General features: G+C 49.2%; 11 protein-coding genes across 11 annotated transcripts; 6 read left to right on the top strand and 5 right to left on the bottom strand.

Moving 5' to 3' along the window:
• Window positions 1-6: 6 nt before the first annotated feature.
• EI90DRAFT_3139798 (ferritin-like domain-containing protein) lies at window positions 7-1,075 on the bottom strand (the record flags this gene model as incomplete). The annotated part of the gene is made up of 4 exons (XM_039064944.1): window positions 7-96; window positions 162-654; window positions 714-875; window positions 942-1,075. The coding sequence occupies 4 exons, from the start codon at window positions 1,073-1,075 to the stop codon at window positions 7-9; spliced, it is 879 nt and encodes a 292-aa protein (XP_038907593.1).
• Window positions 1,076-1,835: 760 nt separating this feature from the next.
• Window positions 1,836-3,245, bottom strand: EI90DRAFT_3101806 (uncharacterized protein). Its single transcript, XM_039062578.1, has 2 exons — window positions 2,573-3,245; window positions 1,836-2,537 (listed from the first exon to the last, which is right to left on the bottom strand). The coding sequence occupies exons 1-2, from the start codon at window positions 2,773-2,775 to the stop codon at window positions 1,868-1,870; spliced, it is 873 nt and encodes a 290-aa protein (XP_038907592.1). The 5' UTR covers window positions 2,776-3,245; the 3' UTR covers window positions 1,836-1,867.
• A 597-nt stretch (window positions 3,246-3,842) lies between these two features.
• EI90DRAFT_2956958 (uncharacterized protein) lies at window positions 3,843-4,973 on the top strand (the record flags this gene model as incomplete). Its single annotated transcript, XM_039055445.1, has 7 exons — window positions 3,843-4,099; window positions 4,125-4,210; window positions 4,261-4,313; window positions 4,363-4,404; window positions 4,457-4,537; window positions 4,587-4,756; window positions 4,811-4,973. 7 exons carry the CDS (start codon window positions 3,843-3,845, stop codon window positions 4,971-4,973), a joined length of 852 nt encoding a protein of 283 aa, XP_038907591.1.
• Window positions 4,974-5,084: 111 nt separating this feature from the next.
• Window positions 5,085-6,183, bottom strand: EI90DRAFT_3139796 (uncharacterized protein; the record flags this gene model as incomplete). The annotated part of the gene is made up of 3 exons (XM_039064943.1): window positions 5,085-5,760; window positions 5,817-5,979; window positions 6,042-6,183. The coding sequence occupies 3 exons, from the start codon at window positions 6,181-6,183 to the stop codon at window positions 5,085-5,087; spliced, it is 981 nt and encodes a 326-aa protein (XP_038907590.1).
• Window positions 6,184-6,795: 612 nt separating this feature from the next.
• Window positions 6,796-7,560, top strand: EI90DRAFT_3101798 (uncharacterized protein). Its single transcript, XM_039062577.1, has 3 exons — window positions 6,796-6,948; window positions 7,001-7,159; window positions 7,226-7,560. Exons 1-3 carry the CDS (start codon window positions 6,824-6,826, stop codon window positions 7,242-7,244), a joined length of 303 nt encoding a protein of 100 aa, XP_038907589.1. The 5' UTR covers window positions 6,796-6,823; the 3' UTR covers window positions 7,245-7,560.
• Window positions 7,418-9,365, top strand: EI90DRAFT_1243756 (uncharacterized protein). The gene is made up of 10 exons (XM_039051588.1): window positions 7,418-7,697; window positions 7,763-7,811; window positions 7,869-8,009; window positions 8,066-8,189; window positions 8,246-8,394; window positions 8,446-8,625; window positions 8,682-8,832; window positions 8,886-9,015; window positions 9,067-9,085; window positions 9,141-9,365. The coding sequence occupies exons 1-10, from the start codon at window positions 7,516-7,518 to the stop codon at window positions 9,234-9,236; spliced, it is 1,221 nt and encodes a 406-aa protein (XP_038907588.1). The 5' UTR covers window positions 7,418-7,515; the 3' UTR covers window positions 9,237-9,365.
• Window positions 9,366-9,548: 183 nt separating this feature from the next.
• On the bottom strand, window positions 9,549-11,745 carry EI90DRAFT_1243860 (uncharacterized protein). The gene is made up of 8 exons (XM_039051589.1): window positions 11,739-11,745; window positions 11,599-11,674; window positions 11,505-11,528; window positions 11,380-11,446; window positions 11,233-11,328; window positions 11,132-11,175; window positions 9,707-11,077; window positions 9,549-9,651 (listed from the first exon to the last, which is right to left on the bottom strand). The coding sequence occupies exons 3-8, from the start codon at window positions 11,526-11,528 to the stop codon at window positions 9,646-9,648; spliced, it is 1,608 nt and encodes a 535-aa protein (XP_038907587.1). The 5' UTR covers window positions 11,599-11,674; window positions 11,739-11,745; the 3' UTR covers window positions 9,549-9,645.
• A 2,631-nt stretch (window positions 11,746-14,376) lies between these two features.
• Window positions 14,377-15,567, bottom strand: EI90DRAFT_3139793 (uncharacterized protein; the record flags this gene model as incomplete). The annotated part of the gene is made up of 5 exons (XM_039064942.1): window positions 14,377-14,775; window positions 14,858-14,930; window positions 14,980-15,301; window positions 15,358-15,398; window positions 15,452-15,567. The coding sequence occupies 5 exons, from the start codon at window positions 15,565-15,567 to the stop codon at window positions 14,377-14,379; spliced, it is 951 nt and encodes a 316-aa protein (XP_038907586.1).
• Window positions 15,568-15,583: 16 nt separating this feature from the next.
• EI90DRAFT_2983359 (uncharacterized protein) lies at window positions 15,584-16,928 on the top strand (the record flags this gene model as incomplete). The annotated part of the gene is made up of 7 exons (XM_039055993.1): window positions 15,584-15,815; window positions 15,884-15,930; window positions 15,981-15,994; window positions 16,066-16,132; window positions 16,199-16,289; window positions 16,343-16,366; window positions 16,416-16,928. The coding sequence occupies exons 1-7, from the start codon at window positions 15,699-15,701 to the stop codon at window positions 16,926-16,928; spliced, it is 873 nt and encodes a 290-aa protein (XP_038907585.1). The 5' UTR covers window positions 15,584-15,698.
• A 1,442-nt stretch (window positions 16,929-18,370) lies between these two features.
• On the top strand, window positions 18,371-18,778 carry EI90DRAFT_3101789 (uncharacterized protein). The gene is made up of 3 exons (XM_039062576.1): window positions 18,371-18,475; window positions 18,533-18,666; window positions 18,717-18,778. Exons 1-3 carry the CDS (start codon window positions 18,438-18,440, stop codon window positions 18,722-18,724), a joined length of 180 nt encoding a protein of 59 aa, XP_038907584.1. The 5' UTR covers window positions 18,371-18,437; the 3' UTR covers window positions 18,725-18,778.
• EI90DRAFT_3101786 (DHHC palmitoyltransferase-domain-containing protein) lies at window positions 18,589-20,064 on the top strand. Its single transcript, XM_039062575.1, has 6 exons — window positions 18,589-18,666; window positions 18,717-18,779; window positions 18,833-18,897; window positions 18,955-18,980; window positions 19,038-19,124; window positions 19,174-20,064. Exons 2-6 carry the CDS (start codon window positions 18,756-18,758, stop codon window positions 19,932-19,934), a joined length of 963 nt encoding a protein of 320 aa, XP_038907583.1. The 5' UTR covers window positions 18,589-18,666; window positions 18,717-18,755; the 3' UTR covers window positions 19,935-20,064.
• Window positions 20,065-22,450: the final 2,386 nt, after the last annotated feature.

Genomic DNA, 22,450 nt, shown 5'->3' with positions numbered 1-22,450 from the left:
AGGCGGTTAGGAATTGTGAGCATTCGCTGGGAGAGGGAAGGTCAAAACGGCAGTCCCGGCAACAGTATTAGCATCCGTAGTGACATTAGGATTGTCCTAAAGGTACGAGAAAACGTTTACTTGGAGTACTTTGAGAATGCCGAGACGAAATCATGACTTACCACAACGGTAGCGAACACATTCCCTTGCAAATGAGCAGGGAGTTTGGCTTGTCCTCCTACTATAGGACTGACGTGCGTCTTAAGGCCTGACCTCAAAGCAAGATAGAACTGCTGCGTGGACCCAGATGGAGGTGTAAATGTCACCGCGACGTTGTGTCCCAAGACCGCCTTCCCAACAGTCAATTTGCTCGGGAATGGCGCAGCGATGAGCTTAGGGTTCGAAGCAGGGCATGTCTTGAAGAACCCTTGGACGATACCTAAAACTTCATCCGCGGTAAGGGGGGTGTTGAAGCTCCCGTCCCATGGGAAACCTTTGAGTGCCGCTGAATTAATCCAAGCTGCTTGTCGAGCCTCCGTGGCCAATATGGAACCAGCCACTGTGATGTCGTCTGGGTTGGTGAGGTGTGATATCGCACCAAGGTAGGCAGAGGCGCCACCCCATTCGAGTGCCCCAGCGAGAGTTACGAACGACGTTGCGTCGGTGTCTGGGAACCTAAATGATGAGAAGAGTAAGTACGAGAAACCGTAGTGGGGATGGTAAAGAATGTTTACTGGTAAGTGCAAGGCTGGGTGGCAGCGCTACCGAGTTTCTTTTCCAAGGACTTGACATGTGTAGCCTCGTGTTCCGCCACTTGGGTTATCCTCCCTCGTACCCAGTCCGGGAACCCAGCTTTTCTGAAAGCTGCCGCGTCGTACTTCTTCAAGCCCTCAGTGCTAGGGTAAAAAAACACACGTGCGTGAGTGACGTGCTCAAACAAGGCGAACACGTTTGGCACATACTAGAACGCATTCTCCAGGTGTTCAAGAGTCAACGCAATCTGGAAGATGTCCGAATCTGTCACTGCAGCCCGCTTCACAGGCATAGCAGATGCAAAGGCAGAGAGTGCGAGGAGAGTAACAGATTTCAGCAGCATCTTGAGCGAACGACTTGAGGTTGTAGTACGAAGGGGGGTACAACGGTTGGGCTATATATATGTATGGTAAATTGAACGGGCGAACCACCTTGTGCCGCTATGTAATAAGTACACAGGGTTACCAACTCAATTGAGCAACATGCATGTGTATTTTTGGGACAGAAAATGAGTCAATTAAGTAGTGGCTCGGCATTACAAAAGCAAAAAAGCTCCTGAATAACATCAAGGATGCTGTGTCCCCTTCAGCACCAGTTATTCATCCCCTTACCCCGAAGCGGTGGCGGCCGTTCTTGCACTATGGTAGGTGAGAACGTACAGGCCACGTCACTGTTGAGCCCTGAAGGTTCTGCTATCAGCAACGATATCGATAATAAGTATCAACGTTAATAAAGAACATATATTGATTGTGCAATGAGGATACGTTCACGGCCAAACGGGTGAACGAGAGATCCTCGGCATGGCCGTCAGTGCACAGGCTCGATCGCCTCCGTGTTTCACTCCTTGGGGCAGTGGCTAAAACTGCCGCCCACGCGGAAACCGATCCCCGAGATTCAATTCAATTTCCGTAAGGGTTTTTGATTCCCTGCTTTATGTGATCAAATCCCCCCGATTACATACTGGAGGACTGATTGGCTTGAAGTCTAGTGACATGACATCAGCCAAGTCGATGCCGGGTTCTCATGGCTGGACCACTTTCCAGCCCTACCCCGTTCTCCTCTACAGGGGTGCACTGCGAATGGGTTTGAAAACAATATAAATTCAAAATAATCTCCTTTAGTGTTTTTGTCGCCGTTATTGAAACTGAAAGGCCAGTTTGATCGATTCCTTCAAACCCGTTGCTTTCAACATGTAGCCCCGTGTGCGGACGGGTTGAACATGCGGAAGGAGAATAACGAAGCAACAGCCCCGACGATCGCCGAGACTTCTGGGATCGAAAGGCGACATAAAGCTACAACTGACAGAGGAATCAAGAGCAAAGGCTAAGCGAATAATTGGGGTCCTACTTGCCGTGGGCAACCGAAGGTCATACCACCTCCACCAACAGCAAAGACTGAAATACTTGCAGTGGATAACGCGAAACTGAATGAAGCCAGGCAAAGCAACAACAGAAGGGTCCGAGAAAAAACTAAAGAAATCAGTAAAAAAATACACCGCGGGCAGGAACAAATACTGGACTCGGCGTAGATGCGTGTAAGAGATGTAAGAGCCGGTGAGAACGGCGGACGCGGATAGCAGAGGACTAAAGCGCGTGGTAGTCAGGACGCAGGAAGCCGAGGGAGGGTGCATTCCGAGTCGGCGCATACCTCCGTTAATTGTGATGGTTGGCAACTGATATGAATGCTCGAATAGTCCACTCGCTAAAGATTGGTGATGATTGTAGGATAGTTGCTTTGCGGATGGGTAATGTATCACTGCTAAACCCAAGAGCCGCCAAAGTAGCGCATTTATCAAATGAGAGCATCTAAGGTGGGGCGATCGATTGATTAATGCCTCTACCCTCGCCTGGACAGTTTGGAGCCGTGGCGGCCCGGTAGGGGAGCCCGGAAGTCTGGAGAAGGCCTGGCTGTTGCTGAAAAACGCTGAGGTCCTATTTGCTTGGGTTTGATAGGTTCGGTGTCACTTTGAATTAGTGAATCGCCTCTGAAGAATGACCCCTCCACCTTCACAATCCTTGGGATCCGATAATAAGTTCCGTGCATATGGCCATGAGGGCTGTTCCACTCATAGAACTCAGGTCACCCTTTCGTTCGGCTCGCCTTCGCGAGTAGGGGAATATATATGGGATCGACTTGCAGTGCGAATGCGAACGGTGTCCGTGGCATTCGCATTCCCAGTAGATCGGGATTTCGCGCGAATAGAGGGGTAAAGCTAACGAATGATGTCTACCCCCAGGTCCGCATTGCGTTGACAACCATACGGGGAAATGCAAAGTGCATCAAAGAATGATGTGAACATCAATGCAATGAGGCTTGCGGTGGCGGTGACCATTCACATTATCAATATCATGATGAGCGCCAGGTATGGTCACTTCTTCATCTGACAGATAAATTTCGTGCCTGAAATCATAATAACGCTGTGAATCCTTGTCAATGTAACTAGAGCCAGGCATGCTACCTGCCCAGATTTGGCATCTTTCTGTCCTCTGCTGTGGACTCGTCCCTGCTCCAAGATTGAGCGCGCAGTGCGTCGGTCTTCTGAGGAACCATCGGCTCAATTATATGAGTCGTCCTTGGCCTGACTGCCCCTGGGTCCGCAGTCTGTCTCGAGGAATTCTATTTCCCCAACGTTTCCATGCCTTGTGAAATACTCGCTAAGGTCCCGCTGCGATTTAAGTAAAAGGTGCTACAGATGGCTGATCCAGGTCCCTCATCAGTTCTCGGGAGTGCTGAGTCTCTGACTAACAAGAGCAAATCGCGAACTATCATAGGATCCTTGCTTCCTTTTTTCCGTAATTCGAAAACTTTAGCGAGTTATTGATAATTTAAGAATCTAGACGGATTTAAAGTAAGAGTGATCACCGTTTTATTAGGGGAGACTTGAGGACGAAGGGGTAATCGTCAAACTTTTAGACACGTCGCGGTTGTAGAGTGTAGTGTGAGCAGGTATGTGATCAAGCACAGTGAACATGGACCGCCCCACACTTAGGCATTGCGGGTTCGGCAACGGATCGCAACGTATGGTGATGATTCCGCAGAGACTGACACAAAGGTGACCAATTGCAAGAGTCAACGAGCGTGGGAACGGGCTCCGTCACTTTCTCCGTGTTATGGCCCCAACGCTAAGGGCGGGTAGCGCCGACCCTTCCGTCGAGAAAGCCTGGGTAGCGGCGTGGACCCCTGTCCTTGCTTCCGCTGTTCTAGGTTCGGTGCTAACTATTGCTGGCATCTCTGTCTATGTACGTTTCTTTCGCCGTTTCCCAACTTCGGACGCAGTGAGGCCCGTCGTCCTTGCTGAGAGGAGATGGATCAAGGGTGTTGTGACGAGGCAAGTGGTACGAAAACGTAACCGGAAGAAAGGCGATATGTTAATATTTGACGCTCCTTTGTAGCGTTGGGGATGGTGATAATTTTCGACTGTACCACACTCCCGGCCCGCTTTGGAGCAAGTTTCGACGCGTGCCGGATACGTCGAAAGGTTCGAATGTACGAAAGTTGGCTACGTATGCTGGTCTAACCCCGCGCCAGAGCTTCAAAACAAGACGATTCATATTAGGCTTTCGGCAGTTGATGCGCCTGAGGTAGGCCCGCAGGTTATGGCTTTTATGGGAGTGATCCACGTATATTCAGGCGGGTCACTTCGGCCGGCCACCCCAACCTTATGCTTCTGAAGTCAGTCATTTGTGAAACATCCCATTCGTCGGCTGACTGTATCCTGCCGTAGGCTATCGCTTGGCTCAAATCACTTATCCAGGGCCGTAGAGTTCACTGCCAACTCGTTAGAAGAGATCAATATGGGCGTATTGTACGCGATTCTATGCTATTTCATTTCATGAAACTGACGCGCCCCTCAGGTCGCTAACGTCCACCTTCCACCTCGAATACTACCCTCACCGTTATTTACTGGGAAGAACGTGAGTTATGAGATGATCCGTGCCGGGTGGGCAACTGCTTATCTGCAGTCGGGGGCTGAATACGGTGCCATCGGCAAGGAAGGGTTCCTCAAGGCCGAGGCGGATGCCAAGTGAGAGGCAATAATTTGAAACAAATTTTCATCGTTAATTAAAGCTTTGTCTAGGGCTGCTCGTCGGGGAATGTGGGCGAAGGGGCTATCCGTCGAGACCCCTGCTGAGTATAAACGACGATTTGCTTCGGATCCCATCAAAGGCGGCGCGCAAGTTCCCCAAACAACCGAGAGGACCACGGGATTTCTACGGAACCTATGGCCTTGGAGGAGCTAGTTGGACACCAAGCCCTCGTCAGTCACTGCGGGGCTACGATTGCCATTGCGTCCCTGATTTCTGCATTCCAAATGACAACAGGGGAAGGTTATTACATGCATTATCGCTGCTTTACGACGCGATCTTGTTCCATCGCTCCCTTGTTAGAACCCACCATTCAATTTTTTCCCCAACTAACGCTCTTCCAGTGAGTGTCAAGCCCAGGCCCCATAAGGGTGCACGCGTGGACACTGGCTCGGATCCCACATCGACCTTTCGGTCCTTGGTTGGAACGAAACCTGCTTCGTGCAGCACCTTTGCCTTTTCCTTCTCCAATGACGAAATTCGCACGAACACCTCCTGGACCGTACTACCCTTTTGTTGCTTTGGGCTGGTGTGGCCGAATACTTCATTGACAGCTCTTCGGATGAGTTCATGTTGTATCCCGCTTCTATGGTACACGCTGTCGACGTAAAGATGACGAATTACAGCGTGGGTGGCTGGATCATTGTTCTTGCGCTTTTTGCGTTGAGCGTTCCTCTCCTTCAATATCTCTGCCGCTTTCTCTCGAGCTGGGGTTGGTTTAGGATCAGTAGATGACGTTGAGCCCAACTTCTCCTCTTCATCGACGAGGTTGGTCAAGATTTCGTCTGGATATGCAGCGTCAAGTGCGACATAGCCGATTGGACGACCATTCCATATGAGCACTCGGAATAGGGATGGTTTATCGTAGTAGGACTTGATGTCAAGTATGTCTTCCGAGAGTAGGAGCCGTCGCAAGGCTTTTTCAAAGTTCCAGCGCTGAATCCTATTACAAAAAGTCTTAATCAACGTACCATTAGGGGTTATGGCTCTTGCACGCACCAATCAATAACAAACAAAATAGGGTATCCCATAGCTGCAATTGCGGGTATTGGCGCTAAATATCCATACCATCCATACTCGGGCTTCGGCCAAAATCCAGCTACCTGAACGAAGGCGCTCGACAATGCAACCCAAAGAGCAATTATCAGTGGGTGGGTATATGCTATATGGAAAAGAACGAGTTCTAGGTTCCAAGGATAGTAAGGAATCCAAAGATTACCTCACCCTGAAAGTTGGCAACTTGAAGTGGTTCCATGGCGCTCATGCCCAGAAGTAGTCGTGTTTCCTTCATGTCCGCATCTTCAAAAGGTCGTGTAACTGACTGATTCGACCCAGCTTCATCTTGCACTGGTTGGACGGGAGGCATTGCGTAGGACGCTGTACCAAACGCACTGGACTCTTGGCGAGCACTTGCGAGCCGACGGATGCGGAATACTACTCAATCGGCGCACGTTCGCCAGAACGAAATATATTGACACAGCCACCGAGATTCGTGGGGAATTTTGACTCTTGAGGGGAAAATGGCTGGCTGAAAACCAACGGGGTTTCCCTGACCCCCACACTAGGGTATACTAGGGAAACTCTCGACAGTGTATAAAAGCATTTCCCCGCACAACCCTGACTTCGGTGTTAATCGAGTCAATATGAAGGATTGTTTACTGCCTCTGACCATATGCGCACTAGCGAGTCACTCATTTCTACGTACTGGTGTCAGTCAGAACGCGAAGGGAATTGGTGACAACTTGAGACACAACAGCTGCAGGCCCGTTCCTTGAATAGGGGCACTTGCCGTGACCGCGGTATCGTGGAAACGTCAATACAACTACGGCCCGTCCGAAGTTGATCGATCGTATCATTGGTCTTGCATGATTCTGGTAATCTGGGTCCCAACCCTTCGTCTGCGATTGCTGTGTGGGGAAAGTTTGCTTTCGCTATATAGCACCTGAGAAGTGTGCCATTGCAACCCCCAACGTTTCGTTTCTCCGCGTATCCTTGCTTGCATCAAGATGACTAGCGCACCGACCCATGCCTCAATCTTCGAGTCCTTCCTGACTGAATTGGCAAAATCTTTCGAGTCACGCAACGTCCCTGACTTCGTCGATCTGTTCCTCCCAGCTGGGTACTTCAGAGAGTAAGATGTGGTTATATCACAGACAAAATCATGGTTAACATGGCTGTCCAAGTGTTCTAATCTCTCATTGGGGGTATGCGTCCATCTCCAAGGATTCTCTGGACAAGTTCTTTCAGATTTACGGAGGACTTCCTAATATCGTCCCACGCTCGATCAAGGTTGATCCCAAGAAAACTTTGCCCCTCTTCAATGAAGGGGTAAACTGGATCCAGTAAGCCGCACATCCTTCCTTTCCGGTCATTCCTACGGGCACCAATCCAATCGTTCCCGTAAACCAGGGGTTTTTTCGTGTTTGAAACGGACATTGCTCTCGGAGAAGGCGTTGCTAGAATTCAGTCAGATCCAAACACAGGGAGTTACCGCTTGTTAACATTGTCGCTCACGCTTCATCAGTTCAAAAATCACACCCCTCTTGCGGGCCCAAACCGCCCACGTGGAGTGCAGCGTGGACCGGAACGCTCACCCCTCAATTGGTTAGATGAGCGCGGGCTCATATCCTCATTCAGCCCTAATTCCCCAACCCCCAATCCAACTGTGCTTATTGTTGGTGCGGGACATGCAGGTCTCATGCTTGCTGCCAGGTTGAGACGTTTGGGGATTTTGACTTTGTTGATTGACAAAGAAGAACGTCTGGGGGATTCATGGAGAAAGAGGTACCACTCCCTCGTGCTTCACGACACGATTTACGGTGATGCGTTCCCGTATCTTGCGTTCCCCGATGATTGGCCAGTGTTTATCCCCAAGGACAAGTAAGCCTTTTGTCCAGCAACCCCCCTGGCCAGCTCTTTATCTTTACATTCACATGAATAATCAGGATAGCCAACTGGTTCGAATCTTATGCGAGTATCATGGAGCTCAACGTGGTATGTCGTTGCATTCTTTGGTGGTAGCGTGCACAGCGAGCCCATATTTCATGTTAGTGGCTGAAGTCGACTGTGGAGCCCAATTCTACGTCATACGATGAAGCTACGGAAACTTGGACAATCTCCATACGGAAAGGTGACGGTTCCGTTCGTCAACTGAAGTGCAAGCACATTGTTCAGGCAACCGGCCATTCGTGGGTAATTATGCATAAGGTGCATCGGTGATAATTAATGATTCGATGACTAGAGGAGAGCCAAGCATACCGCGTTTCGAAGGCGAAGAAACCTTTAAGGGCAGCATCCGCCATTCGAGCGTTCACGAAGGTGGGGCTCAATGGCGAGGAAAGAAGGCCGTCGTTATTGGCTCCGGCAATTCTGGTGATTATTTTCCATTTAAACAACTATACGCTTCTGATCTGTTTGAATTACTCGAGGGCACGACATTGCACATGAATTTTACAACAATGGCGCTGCGGAAGTGACGATTGTTCAACGTTCAGGGACCCTTGTAGTTTCTAGTGAGGCTGGTATCCCAAAGCTTCTTGAGTCTGCAGGATACAGGGAAGGAGGTTTGCCAATTGAGGTACAGCCTATCGTGCGTAGCGATGCGGATTCGGCGTGACCACATATTTAGGAAGCGGATCTGTCTCTGGTTTCACTCCCTTGGAACTTCTTCGAACCTTATTCGACCGCCCTCCACGCGATGGTCCAGGAGGAAGATAAAGACCTCAATGATGGTCTCGAACGTGCCGGCTTCAAGATAGACGGCAAAGACAGTCCTGGATTGTTTTACTTGTATTTTCGCAAAGGGGGCGTGAGTATATTTGGTGATAGTGTGTTGCACCAGTAGCTAACATCATGGGTGTACAGGGCTATTACATCGATGTTGGCTGCTCGTCCTTGATTATTGATAGAAAAGTGAAGATCAAACAAGGCCAAGAAGTGCAACAATTCGAAGAAAAGGGCGTTAGGTTCGCAGATGGAAGTCTAGTTAAAGCAGACGTTGTCGTCCTTGCCACTGGTACGTCGAAAAATAACTCATGAGGAAATCTGACTGATCATATTCCTTCCAAGGTTACAAATCCATGCGAGAGTCCTGTCGCAAGATATTCGGGAGCCATGTCGCTGACCAAACTGGGACTGTGTGGGGATTGGACCCCACTGGGGAGTTCAACGGCATATGGAAGTATTCAGGTTGTCCGGGGTGAGTGACTTTGTTTTCGTGTCACCGTAATGAATCTTAAGTCTCCTTCAGTTTCTGGTATATGGGTGGCGTACGTTATTTCCTTCGCCGCTGTTAGTTATGCTCCAGCTTACTATTCTCCCTAGAATTTCCTCCTCTGCAGGATATACTCGAAATACGTGGCGCTTTGGATACAAGCCATCGAGCAAAGGATCGCGTCAAAGAGACCATCTGTCCCCTAAACTGTAGATTGTGTCAGAGGGTTCTCGATTTCATTCTCCATGTGTTAAAAGTCGTATTGCAGAAAATAGGTTCGAACCCAAATGCAATGTATTCTCTTTTGGTATTAGGCGTGTACGGAAGTGTATGTTTTGTAACATTGTTTGCAAAATCGGTTGTGTCTTAGGAAGTCCATCTATGGTTAGATGTGGTAGAGGAATTATGCATCGGTGCAGTGGTAACTTAGTAGATATTTCCATCATGTTGGATAGATAAGGCTATGTCGAGGCATGAGTGTAAGGGATGGAATAATGATCAAACTAGGCTCACAGCGGCAAAGTGGTTCGAATTCCACTTGAAGCTCTTCGAGAACCTCCCCAAACATATCGCTCAGTTTCAATATCAAAGGCATACCCCGGTTATTTCGGTTGGCTAGCACTGAGGAAGCGTGAGGTTAAGTAACCAACAGATTAAGACCTAGGCTCTTACCAACCCTCAAAGCTTCTCGGGTAATGTCGTGAATCAACTCAAGCTTGAGAACTTGGAGTGACGGACAAATTGGGATGATTTTCTTCGGGCGCGGACTCGGGATGTGATCTTGGTGGGGGGTGGAACTATCATGGTCAACCTCCATCGTATCTTCGTCAGCCCAATCCTCGTCATCGTCATCATCTTCATCGAATTCATACTGCGCAAACGATGTTGGAGGGGGGTAGATGGAAGGTGACGGGATTTGCTCGCTGACGATACTAGATATCGATGTAGACATTGAAGGCGCCTTGGAAGGGGGTTTTGATGGGGAGCCTGGCACAGATGGAGTTGGTGTAACGGCAGAAAGAGATTCCAAAACAACATCTCCGACCGCAATCTCACAAAGCTCGAGGGTGTTAAGATTAGGGACAGCCTTCAACACTTCCATTAAATGTGGGTTTGTATCGTCGTCAGCTGTTATAGTGGTGTCAAAGGATTCGATGTGTAGGGTGTGCAAAGAGGAGCTCTCAAAGGTGTCTGCTTGAGAGCGGTTGATGAATACCGCAACGGTTTTCAGCACATGTTCGTCTCGGGGAAGACCTTCAATTTCCTGTCCCTCGTCGACAATAGTACCATCCGGATTCACGCTCTCCGTGGGCGTATCAATCCACAGGCTTTTCAAGTTTGGAGCATTGATGAGGTGGAGAATGAACTCCATCTCATTCCATGACAACGTAGAAAGATGTAATGAATCGAGTCGATGAAGGTCAATTGGATGCGTTTGGCGCCGCATTTTAACGATGTCAGAACTATTTTCAAGGGTGAGGCCTGCCTCTTCGAGCTTCAGCTTTTCCAATAAAGGACAATTCTGGATAATGTTGACAAACTCATCCTCAAATGGCAGGGCATCGGTTCCCAATCCCACTAGGTGTAATCGCTTCAGTCCTTCGAACGCCGGACTGTGCCAAGGCAGCGATGTCCCCTCCAATGTGACATCATCTAGGCCTCGCAGGGTCTGAAACACGAAGGGAAGACGTTCCCGAGATATGTTTGGCGTTAAAGCATACCCTGAGCCGGAGACGTCTACCAACTTCAGCTTCCGCAGAGCTGCCCGAGTCTGATCATGAGTCCCTGGCTGCGGCTCACATCTCTGCAGAAATGCCGTAAGGAGGAGATCAAGCTGCATGTCTGTAGCTGCATCGACAGTAAGAGAACCGATTTTTGAGACATGCTCGCCGAGGATGTCCATTCCCTCGGTGATGTGTGCCTCACTCTCTAGGTCGTCGATGTCAGTCAGAGTAAGGTTGACGCCCAGAATAGCTCCTTTGGATCGTGCAAGAAAGAGTCGTGTCAGGTTGTGAGGCGGATGATCAGAAAAGTCGATATGAGTCCACTGTAGCGAGTCAGCGGACAAATTTGGGCGAGATATGCACCGAATCGGACTCACCAAAGTAGCCGTATTGATAGCAATTGTCCTCCATCGTCTGCACACTTGCGATACGAGGAGATTAAATGGGATTGGGTCCAAGGCTGGTTCTCCTTCCTCACTCTCGGAGTCGGATTCCGCCATGTCCAGGTCATATTCCGCTTGTTCAACGCCAAGAAGAAATATGTAAGATAGAATTTCAGGTAGCAGTTTGTTTGCTATGCTATAAGTCAATTTATATATTGGGAAAGTGGAACGAAGAATATTACCGGGAACAAGGTGCAAGGAGCTATTACGAAGCCCTAACAGCTCACGTCGTGCACGCATCATGCGTTGCTGGAGACAAAGATTATAGTGAATAATGCGAAAGAAGCTCAACGCAGGCGATTCGCACCTCTATTTTCTCCAGTTCCACCATCTTCTCGTCGAGGTGACGGTCTGTGGCATGAGGCATGTCTATCGCGAGCGGATGAACGGCTGAGACATACTCACAAGCTTCCTCCAATGACATCCCAGGGTGTGAAGGGGATAGTTTCTGGCTTAAGTCACCGTCCAATGTATGCTCTGGTGTGCACAAAGGGTGAAGCACATCACTGTGACATTCAAACTCTGCAACGATGTCAGAAACCTTGGTGATCGAGGCATCCCAAGTGTCGAATGCAGCCTTCCTCGTTATAGCGCGCCCACTGGGAAGGATTGAAGACATTTTTAGCTGGATTTAAGTAGGCAGGTGACCAGCGGATTTAAGTTTGCCACAGCTTGGACAGTTGTCTCGAAACAAACAAATAAAGGAACACTTTTGGAAGTTGGCGTTCGAGCTCGGAGACCTCCGTGTTTGCACGAATTAGCACCACGAGCTCGAAATCGAGCCTTCACGTGGGATATCTGACCTTCCCGCTATGATAAATGAGGTGGACACGCTCCCAGATGCACTAAATGTCTGCGAGTGTCGTCGATGCTATGCCTCTTCTTCAGCACCCTCTATCCAAGCGCGCCAAGATGATAGAGCACACACACAAAGGATCATCTGCATCTAATGGATAAACCAATCGCTCGTATGGGCACTATTGCGCAAAAGTTCCAGGAGTTCAAAAAGAAGATGGTGCGCCGTCACAGCACCCTCCAAAATATTCTGTCTCCCATATTTTCCCTCCCACCCGAAATCCTACGCAATATCCTTTCAAGGGTCTTTGCTGATGATAACCGGGTGCTTCCGGAGGATCTATTGCTGGTTTGCTCCTCGTGGAAATCGCTGATTCTCTCCTCTCCGGAGTATCGAAGTGGAGCTCTCGAGCCTACTTCAGGCTTTCGAGGCCACGAAAATACAAGTCACCCTTCGTAGGCCACACTTGTCTGGTAGTTCGGTTGATGCGATTCCATTATGGATCGCCAGCGAAGAGTTCGCCACGCGAGTGACGTGTCTCTCTATGCAATTGGAGAGCCAGGTCACTCAGTCAGTATGGGTGCAGCTAGCTATAAGAAATAGCCTCCAGTTCACCAATCTCTCGATCCTGGCCGCTGTCAACCTGTTAGGGAGGTCCATACTGAGAGACACGAAGAAGTTTCCTCGCCCCACCGAACTTCATCTCTCGGGGGTAATCCTAAGGTACACTTTTTCGGAGCAGGTCATGAATGTCCAGTCTTTGGTTTCGAAAGACGGCTTCATGGACGATGTCATCATGATGACAGTGACTGTCCACAGCTGCACACTTTCCATATGCATTGTGGTACTTTTGAACCTGCATTCCCGGGACCGGACATGGCCCCAGTCCATCTCCCTAATCTCCGAGAATTTCACGTTTTGTTTCATGATCTCCTCATAGTGGCGCACCTTTTGGAGCAGATCAAAGCATGCGAAATACGCACCCTTCGGATTGAATCTTATGATGAATCTACAAGTTTAGTTAAGAGCGAGGTCATACCTATGGCTAGATGGATTTGTGCGTTCTCGGTCCCCGATCTTCCGACGTGATGAACACATGCTGCATCCATTGGTGGGGTTGTCAGCAATAGCGAACCAATCGCTCAATGAACTTGGATTTGGCCAAATCCGCACCATCACCCACTTCCTAAGCCTGCTTCTAAGGGAGACTAAACCCCGCGAGTCGAGTGCTTTTCTGGGATTAAGGCACTTGGTTTTACGGACACCAGTTACTGATTTGAATGATGGGGATGATAGAAACGAGGTTTCGCAACTCCGGACTTTGGTGCGACGCCTTTACACGCGGAGTAGGGGATTGGAAACTCTGGAGGTCACCTAAAATTTCATCATGAAGGATTCTGCAGCATTGAAGCAATACGTTGGAGCTGTTCATATTATCGCTGAGCATGATTGAAATTGTGCGATTGTTTATTGTGGCTGACATGGGTATCTATACTGGAAACTCTTACGTATTGCCATCTGTTCTGTCGCATTCAATTCTTTGTACGATTCTTCTAGCACTAAAAGCTCTTTCAGGTAGTTCGCTCCAGAAGGTGATCGGAAACATCTCAAATGAGAATATTAATTACAAAGTCTACATCCTTGGGGAAGGACGTGGGGGACGCGTATTGGACTCGGGGTTGTCAGCACTCAGTATAAACAAAGTTGCAGATTCCGTTACATTTGTTGAACGTCGGTGGTGCAGCACCAGTCATCCTCACATGTTTGACACAGTACGATGCCGAATGTGAAAAACTCACAAACCAAAGGCAGCTAAGGCCAGCGAAAGTGTCGAATGGGCATTGCTGAGCAGTCTCCTGGAAGTGGTGATTCACAATGAGGGTGAGGGCCGACGGACAGGACACTGTATTCCACTGCTGGAACGCCATACATCAGAATAACGTCCAGAGGCTAAAGTCCGCAGCGCCCCAGATGAGAGTGATTCTTGGCTGAGACTGAGGCGCGGCCGTCCAGTAGGTTGAAGCCACTGACTGATGTGAAGCGAGTGAAGGCAATGAAACCTGGAAGGACGGATGGGGGGCCTACCACTTGGACTGGCAGTGGTCCCAAACGGTGAGAGCGAGGCTTAAGCACGATGGAGGTGGACGCGAGTGGGCAAGATTTGCGTCCGACGTGATGTCAATACGACGTCAAGCCGTCAGTCCGCAGCCAGCGAATGAGGAGGTCAGAAAACATGGGAGAAAGCGACGGGAGCCGCTTCGATCGTACCACACTCCTCGGAGTTCAAGCTAAAAACTGAACACGGGGTACCCCAATATGTAGAAACCGCAGGACTAAACTAAGTCTTGGGTGCATATGTATGCTGGTTTCGGACGAGTACAATTTAATCCCGCAGCCCCCATGTGAAGACTTCCTTCCCTATCTTCACAGACACCCGATCAATATCCAGCCTCCCTACACGTCGCAATTCATCACCGAACTCCCGCTCCAGTCTATCAATAAAGCTGTTTGGTATACAGGAAACGGACGGGAACGACCTGGCTGTTGCAGAGGCCTCCTCTAGGGGAGATCCACGTTGAATGTCTGGTGCGTGAAGACGATCTAAGTTATCCTGTGTTATTTTATCGCCAGGGCTTGTCCCCGAGACATCGATTGGCTGATAGGGTGGCGCACCCGAAAGTAGAGCCCATGCAATGGATGCGTGAAATCTTGGAGTAGTGTAGTATTCCTTCTGTCGAATATAGGCGAGGATGTTAGTCAGGCCGTCAGCCAGTCCTCGGAACTGGCATTAATTATGAATCGTCAATCCAATCGAGCAAATATTGGTTACCCCAAGTGCTTGCCTGGTCATAGCCTGCCCCAACTTCGATACTTAAGAATGCTCGTGTCCCTTCATCGTTGCGGAAAACCGTCAAACGCGAGAACGACGCCTGGAACCTTCAGAGCCATCTCAGCAAGCAAGTCCTTTAAAATCGAAGCAACCAACCGCTTTGAAGAGTGAGCAACTCGCTTGACAGCTTTCTTCAATCCTTCTCTTTGGTGTGCGCGAAGGAATATGGGACGTGAAAGGGAGATGTGAAGCTCTTCCTGTTTCTCAGACGAAAGACGCATGCCATCAAATTCGAGAAATGGGTACAGCTCGGGGACTCCAGTGAGCGCCTCTTTTGACAGTCTGTGGAGCAATTTACGCAGGTTCAAGGGGCAGCCTGAAAGCGGAATTGGGACGTAGACATGAGCAGCCCATTGGCCCTCGACATGGGGCTGAGCCCGTATTCGTCCTTGGTGGGCAGCGGGATCGGGTAAGGGCGCTAAAAACTACTCAGACATGTGTAGAAATCGCACTACCACCCATTCATTTGCTTACGAGGCGGGGAGACAGCATCTGACAAGGGAGGTAGACGTTTCCTGTCAGTGAGAGCAATGAATGAGGCTTCGACGAAACGAGCGAAAGAACCAACTGTTTCTTTAGCTGTCTAGCCTCAGGGGAGTCCCCAGTGGTGGCACTGATTCCCTTTCCTGTCCCCGTTTCATCTTCCGACGAACTCGCATAGTCGACGAGTGGTCGCTTCGTCATTCAGACACACTCGTACAGCCACCAGAACTGACATATACATTCCTAGGGAACACCTACGTCCTAGGCAGGTGACCAACCCCTCTTTAGCGGCCTACGTCCTGCGTTACGCCGCTGTTTAAGTATAAAGCGGAATGGCTGAAGGGCTTATGAAGGCAATCGAGGAACACAGAGTCCCTTGTAGCGTTAATGCCGCATACTATGTGCCCAACTTTATTTCTGCGGAAGAAGAGGAGTATCTCTTGAGGAAGGTGAGCTCAACGAGAGCATATCTGTTTACGATTGGAGATCCTAAGTAGCATGGCCATAACGACGAAAGATATCGGAAACTCCAAGACCTAAATGGAGGGAGGTCTCACATAGACGGTATGAACACCATGATGTTAAATGACAAATTATCGTTTATCCTGTAACAGCTTACAGGTTTGGGGTTCGTCGCTTTTGATGGATTGGAAACGTGCGGCTATTGGCTCATGCTTTAACATTTGGGGTTTTATGAAGGTGGTAATATTGATCTTAAGTCGGATGCGCTGTTGCCCGAACCCATGCCCTCATTTCTGAGAGATTAGTTGAGTATTGGACTCTCAGGCCTCTAGAAAAGGGGGCTCACTCCCACTTCTTGTGTGCGAGGAAGCCCTTATCTTCTCACACGACTCAAGAACACTGGGGTTTTTGACCGGGCATCATGTGTCGAGAAAGCACCCAATCATGTCATCCTAAATGAGGTACGATGGTTACCCCCCAAAGCGCCGATGTTTCTGACCTAGTCCCCGGTCAGTACCCTGCAGGTATCGGGATAATGGTCAGTGACGCTGAGGTTTCATGGACCAGTTTCTGATGCTAATCTATAGCCTCATGAGGATGGTCCCTCCTACTACCCAGTCGTAGCAACCATCTCATTGGGATCCCATACTGTCATGAACTACTACCGCTATCGACCAGACTGCTCCACTCATTCCGACGGATCCGTTCATTCTGCAGATGCCTGCATTTCATTCCAAGATGCGACCTCAAGTGGACGATCAATTGACCCACAGCCTGTTCTGACCTTGTTATTGGAGCCTCGGAGCCTCGTCGTCACCACTTCTGAGCTATATACGAATCACCTGCATGGAATTGACGACATCACCAGCGATTCTTTCCAGCCTCCCGACGCTGCGGCTCTTTCTGGGTCAGACGAATCAAACACCAAAGAATCGAACACATTCGCGATTGCAAATTACGGGCTCCTGGGATCATCTATGTATTCCTCTGCTGTAGAAGGCAGAGGGACACTGGAAAGAACATCGCGGACCAGCTTGACATGTCGGGTCGTCGAGAAAGTAATGGGTGGGATAGGGAGAATTGCGAGACCGCGCGGTTGAGGTGGTTATGTTGTATATAATTTTGCAAGTGGCTTGCTTGCTGTGAATCCTAATAAGAAAGCAAATCCCCGTCATTTTCTCACGGTCTGTTCGGAAGTAAATTAGCCAGCACTTGCGACTCCACAAGGACCAGTTGCCATCTTTTCACCCGGGTCTTCAGTGCAGCGGGCAGAGATACTGGTGCACTATGTCTGAAACTGAGCTCAAAGTGCTCCCCCTGAGTAGTGCTTCCGTTGCGGACACTGCCTTAACGTCTGAAACCGTTGAGGCCTCGTTAGCCTCCGCAGCTCCTGCGACTGCAGCGCCGACCAACCCAGAACAAGAGGTACGCCTTACTGGTGTTTATCCTTTTTCTTCACGGAAGAAACTGACACCTCGGAATTTTGGCATGTATGCCACAAATTATTGGTAGACTATCTTCACCGCAGCACAAAGCGGGGACGTCGAACTCCTTGCCCGTTTCATTAACTCTGGGAAAGCCAAAGCTACGGACCGTGATGAGAATCAAATTACCCCTTTGCACTGGACGGCAATAAATGCACATCGGCCGGCCTGCCAATTTCTCCTTGACCAAGGCGCTGAAGTCGACGCAGTTGGCGGTGATCTAGTTGCCACACCAATGCAATGGGCTGCCAGGTACTTTTTAATTATGCTTAAGGAGGACGAATTAAATTTGACTGTGTTCTCCCTAGAAACGGCTTGCTTTACATTATCCAATTGCTGATTGCACACAATGCTGATCCCACTCTCATGGACTCGCAAGGGTACAACACGCTTCATATTGTGACTCATTCATCGAGTGTTATGGCATTGCTCTATATTCTTCAACAGCCCATCGCGGTTGACAGTGGTGATGTGCAGGGCCACACGGCTCTCATGTGGGCAGCATATCAGGCGGACGGTATCTCGATCGATATTCTACTCAAGAGCGGCGCCAGTGTTGATGCCAAAGATCATGCTGGAATGACACCTCTTCACTGGGCCGTTGTGCGAGGGAACCGGTGGTGTATAAAAAAGCTCATTGAGGCTGGAGCAAAGCTTGATGCCAAGGACGATCAAGGGAAGACAGCCAGAGATATGGCCTTGGAGCTTAAAAGCATCGGGGCATACAGGAAGGCCCTGGAGGAAGCCGGATTTGACGCGGATGGGAGGAAGAAGTCCAGATTGTTAAATGAGGTACATGAATGGTCTCTTTAACCAGCTGACACATGTCCGCTAATCTTCACAACAGCGGAACACGAAACTTTCCATCTTCATAATTCCAACAATATTTCTTTACATGGAGTTCAAGACTATTTCTCTACTACCATGGTACACCGGCGTACCTTTGGCGGCAGCAGAATTCTTCGGAATGCACCATGTGAGTGATCGCAGTCAGTCGCCCGAACAATTCCTAATTCCATCTATCGTTCCTTAGATTGTTGCGCGAGTGATACTGGAAATGAAAACCTATACTGACTCGCTAGTTCAAAGTCCTTACTTTGCATCTATCATCACTGGCAGCTTGATATGGGTTGGGGAGGTGTGGCTCACGAGGCTAGCCCCTTGTAAGAGGACCCGGCTAATCCAGCTGATTGGGTTTTAACCTTCAATTGTCATTTCAGATGCCGAAGGCCAAGCTTTCCTACATCTCGCCTTCGCTATTTGTTTCCTTCTTTGTTCATACAATTTCTTCCGAGCTGTCACTCTCGACCCTGGCCGTGCTCCAAAGCCCTCCAGCGAGTCGGAACTGCGCACCGTACGCTACTATAAGATCTTACAATGGATCCTAGCTTATATCTTCCCTAGATCATTGAGGAATTAGCCAGCACTGGTCGGCTCAATGGTATGACGTTCTGCGTGGACTGTATGGTTGGTAATTTTATTCGCATTTGCACGTTCAGCCATCCGAACATTACCGTTAGGCGCAAAAACCATTGCGATCCAAGCATTGTCGAGCCTGCAACCGCTGCACAGCGCGATTCGACCAGTGAGTAAATTATGCACTATTGCCCCATGCATGCTAGAACGCACGTCCTACTGCCAGTCACTGCCCGTGGGTATGGAATTGCGGTATGTCGATGTCTCGTTTCATAGATGCGACCTACTTATATTCAATGTCCGAAACAGTGGGAGTTAATAATCACCGACAGTTCGTTGTTTTTATTACAACACTTGTGGTTGGTGTCATTTGTTTCGACATGCTTGCCTGGTCTTGTGCGTATAGGCCGTCTCTCCTTTGAGGCCTACTGATTCGTTGTGGTAGACTTTAACCAACTCCCCGCGCCCACAAATCCCATAGCCTCCGACAGTGTCTGCGTCTCGTGGCCTGTAGTTTGCTCCATCTCCGAATCATCCGACGCTGCGTTCGTTTTAGCAGTAGTATCATGGGCAAGCCTACAGCTTATATGGACGGTCGTCTTGGTCGCCGGTCAACTCTTCCAAATTGCGCGACAGATGACTACATATGAAGTCTCCAATTTGGGCCGTTACGGGTATATGGGTGGCCGAGGATCCAGCTTGTTCATGCAGCAAGGACATCGCTATCAGAACTTGGACGCTGACGAGGCAAATGAAGAAGACGATCTTGGCCCTGGTCACCTGCATGCTCATGCCCATGGTCATGGTCACCGTCACAGCCATGGAGGTGCCGGGTGTTGGAATTTCCTCCTCAACGTTCTTGGATTTGATCGTTTCACCAGGGGCAAAGCTGCCAATGGTCTTGCTAGGGCTGGAAAAGCTCCCAATCCTTTTGATGCCGGGATAATATCAAACTGCATGGATTTTTGGACCAAGGGAAAGGAAATCGGTGTCGAGTATGAGAAGTTATATGATGTCCCGCCAGAAGGATTCAAGAAAGCAATGGAGAGGCGAAGACGGGTCGAGGATGAAGAGGATAGGTTCGATGACACGGGTTCCCACCAAGGCAAGATCAAAGATCTCGCCAGCCGTTATATCCCTGGTCTCGTTGGGCGAGGACCACGATCCAACGCCTACCAAATTGTAAGCACGAATGAGACTGCATAAGCTTGCTCATGATGGACACTTCTCGCCTACGTCATTTCATTTTTGCTGATGTGATTACCCTCCAACATTGTACAACATGCAGATTCCTTTTAATACTATAATGCTACCTTTCCACAACGACACCTGAAAAGCCTTGCATTTACATAGTGCACGGACGCGTATGACATGAGCCGATATTAAAGTTGGAGAAGGTGAAATGTGCCGAGATGGTCGTTTCATCACGTTTCGGCCCATTCTTCATCTCCAGGACCGCGCTCGGCTTCAGCAGCAATTGCAGTTACATCGTCAGGGATATCTTGACCCAGCACCTCGTTGAGCTGGAATGGGACAAAGATATGAATAAGCATGCAGATTTGGGATTGGCTAGAGCCTAGAGAATCTTACGCACGTCCACTTGGAAACCTACGTAGTATTCTTTTTGTTCGCCATTCTCCTTCCACCGAATTGGAACAACAGAGATGAGGTTTAGGAAAGCTTCTCCATCTCTCCCTACGAGTGTGGAAGATCAGAAAACAATCAGTCATGCCTAGAACATGAATCAAGGTGATGGATCAGAACTTACGATAATTTACTAACGAGGCTTGACATTCCTGACCAAGCATCAGAGAGCGCTTGAAAGCCTCGACGGCTGGGCTTCGATGTCTTGAATGGTCAAGTTGGCCACCCGGTGCGTCAGGAGGTGGATATTGTAAGAACCGCTAAAAGATGAGTAGAACGACAAAGAGTAAGACCGGTGGCCGCGGTAGACATTGTCAAGCGAAAAAGCCTCACGCAATTTCTCCCAACAATTTCTTCTCTTCTGTACCCAGTCAGCCGGTGGAAATTCTGAGAACAATATACAACTGGAAAGTCATCTCGAGTTGCGTCGACCACGACAAAGCTAACGGAATCGTCCACTGGCCCTAGCTCAATTTTTGGATTTGGGCGAGTGTAAACTCTGGAAAGGATTGAGAGCGTGTCGAATTGGGTTTTGGAGTATAATCCACGAATGGTGACGTTTGGTGATCCAGGTGGGACAGGTTCAGAGTAACCCGTGAATGCGTCAGAGGGGTGAGTTCGATCGGCTGGAATATATGGATAGACAGGTTGTCGGCTCTGAACAACATCACTGGACAACGGAGAGTTGTTAATTCTTGGTGATCGAGGCTCTGGTTTGGTGGGTTGGTATTGTTGTTCGTCTGACGACATCATGGGTGAATGCGATAGGTCGGACTCTCCCCACTGTGTTGCACTGGGACCCTGAAGGATATCTAGTATGTCCATCAGTATTCATGGTATGTGGTCACTGCGGCGCGGAATACCAGTCATTGTGGGCGACAACGGAGGGAAGATTGGGTCGAAGGACTAGTCTTTGGGCGTTGGAATTCAGTCCCTGAATATTCACCGATCCTTGGCATGTGACTTCACTGAAGACGCCCTTCACCAGTTGTAGTTTGTAAGCGGAGTTGGTCAAATTCATTATTCGTTGATTGCCTTCGAAATCCTCAATTACAGCGAGACCCGCTAGAAATCCAGGAAGTTAAAAATGGGCAACCTAGAGACGGAAGCCATCGGTGATGCCGAGCGGCTGAAAGTGAGAACCTGCGTTTGATGTTCCCTCCACAGTGTTCGGGTACCCATGGGCGTTCGCGCTCGAGGTATCGGAAACTTAGTGGCGTCGCGCCCTGTCCGAGCGATATTCAATCTCAGCATGCAGTTGGCACCTAGCGATATCGCGTGTGTCAATAGACAGACTTGATGAAACTACGACTTGAGATTGAGCCGAGGAAAGAAGCAAACGTTCCCCTTATAATTTTAGCACTAACGTACACTTGCTCGTGAACTGGGTGAACATGCAAGGTGGGGAAGGGACGCCACACTCAATGGCACTGTCACCATCGTCATGCCGAAAGCTCAGTTTCAAACAGGAGGCAAGATCCACTTCAGAATGAGGGCACTGCGGGAAAATTAAAATGGGAGAGACTTAATTCTAAGCCATTGTCTCGTTGAGCTTCGATGGATGGAGTCGCTTGCGAGATTTAGATGCGGACAAACAAAAATAGTCAAGCAGTGATGATCAAGCTATATATAGTCCATCCACGCATGGGCTACCACATGCACATACATGTCTGGCTCGTCATACCACACCCATGCGTAAACCAGAAGCAGCCCAAACAGATCTCCCCAGGTCTATATATCCCGACCTGATAACATGGACTTCAAGAGGGTGAACTGCTCAATGGCTACATCGTCGCTTTGGTGCCTCTCGATCTCAAAATCGGCGTTTGAGTTACAGAGCCAATTCCCCCGAATTATGCACTAACAGAAGATTCATCTACAAACAGAGATAAGGCGATGGCCCCTTCGAATTCGCGGTGTATCTCGGTCGAAATCGGCGTTCTAATAGAAGGGCACGCTCGCGTTCTCAACATAGGTTGCTGGTCATCGAGACATGTGCGAGTGACTCGATATCCAATAGCCAGTGCGTGGAAACGTTTCTAATTAACATTTTTTCATTTCTTCCCCCTCAGTACTTC

The sequence above is a fragment of the Cantharellus anzutake genome, assembly GCF_015039405.1.
Source record: "Cantharellus anzutake strain C23 chromosome Unknown EI90scaffold_284, whole genome shotgun sequence".
Taxonomy (NCBI): domain Eukaryota; kingdom Fungi; phylum Basidiomycota; class Agaricomycetes; order Cantharellales; family Hydnaceae; genus Cantharellus; species Cantharellus anzutake.
Note: the sequence above shows the minus strand (reverse complement) of the source record. Positions and strands in the feature narration are given on the sequence as shown.

Bases quoted from the DNA above. Each gene is read 5' to 3' on its own strand.
- EI90DRAFT_3101806 (XM_039062578.1), bottom strand. From the start codon at position 2,775: ATGCACGGAACTTATTATCGGATCCCAAGGATTGTGAAGGTGGAGGGG. The intron at 2,538-2,572 runs GTAGAGGCATTA...GCCCCACCTTAG, and splicing joins TCCAAACTGTCCAGGCGAGG to ATGCTCTCATTTGATAAATG.
- EI90DRAFT_3101798 (XM_039062577.1), top strand. From the start codon at position 6,824: ATGACTAGCGCACCGACCCATGCCTCAATCTTCGAGTCCTTCCTGACT. The intron at 6,949-7,000 runs GTAAGATGTGGT...TGGCTGTCCAAG, and splicing joins CCAGCTGGGTACTTCAGAGA to TGTTCTAATCTCTCATTGGG.
- EI90DRAFT_1243756 (XM_039051588.1), top strand. From the start codon at position 7,516: ATGCTTGCTGCCAGGTTGAGACGTTTGGGGATTTTGACTTTGTTGATT. The intron at 8,010-8,065 runs GTAATTATGCAT...ACTAGAGGAGAG, and splicing joins AGGCAACCGGCCATTCGTGG to CCAAGCATACCGCGTTTCGA. The intron at 8,833-8,885 runs GTACGTCGAAAA...ATTCCTTCCAAG, and splicing joins CGTTGTCGTCCTTGCCACTG to GTTACAAATCCATGCGAGAG.
- EI90DRAFT_1243860 (XM_039051589.1), bottom strand. From the start codon at position 11,528: ATGGTGGAACTGGAGAAAATAGAG. The intron at 11,176-11,232 runs GTGAGGAAGGAG...TCGTATCGCAAG, and splicing joins GGCGGAATCCGACTCCGAGA to TGTGCAGACGATGGAGGACA. The intron at 11,078-11,131 runs GTGAGTCCGATT...GACTCGCTACAG, and splicing joins CTATCAATACGGCTACTTTG to TGGACTCATATCGACTTTTC.
- EI90DRAFT_3101789 (XM_039062576.1), top strand. From the start codon at position 18,438: ATGGGTTGGGGAGGTGTGGCTCACGAGGCTAGCCCCTT. The intron at 18,476-18,532 runs GTAAGAGGACCC...TTGTCATTTCAG, and splicing joins GCTCACGAGGCTAGCCCCTT to ATGCCGAAGGCCAAGCTTTC.
- EI90DRAFT_3101786 (XM_039062575.1), top strand. From the start codon at position 18,756: ATGACGTTCTGCGTGGACTGTATG. The intron at 18,898-18,954 runs GTGAGTAAATTA...TCCTACTGCCAG, and splicing joins TGCACAGCGCGATTCGACCA to TCACTGCCCGTGGGTATGGA. The intron at 19,125-19,173 runs GTGCGTATAGGC...TCGTTGTGGTAG, and splicing joins CGACATGCTTGCCTGGTCTT to ACTTTAACCAACTCCCCGCG.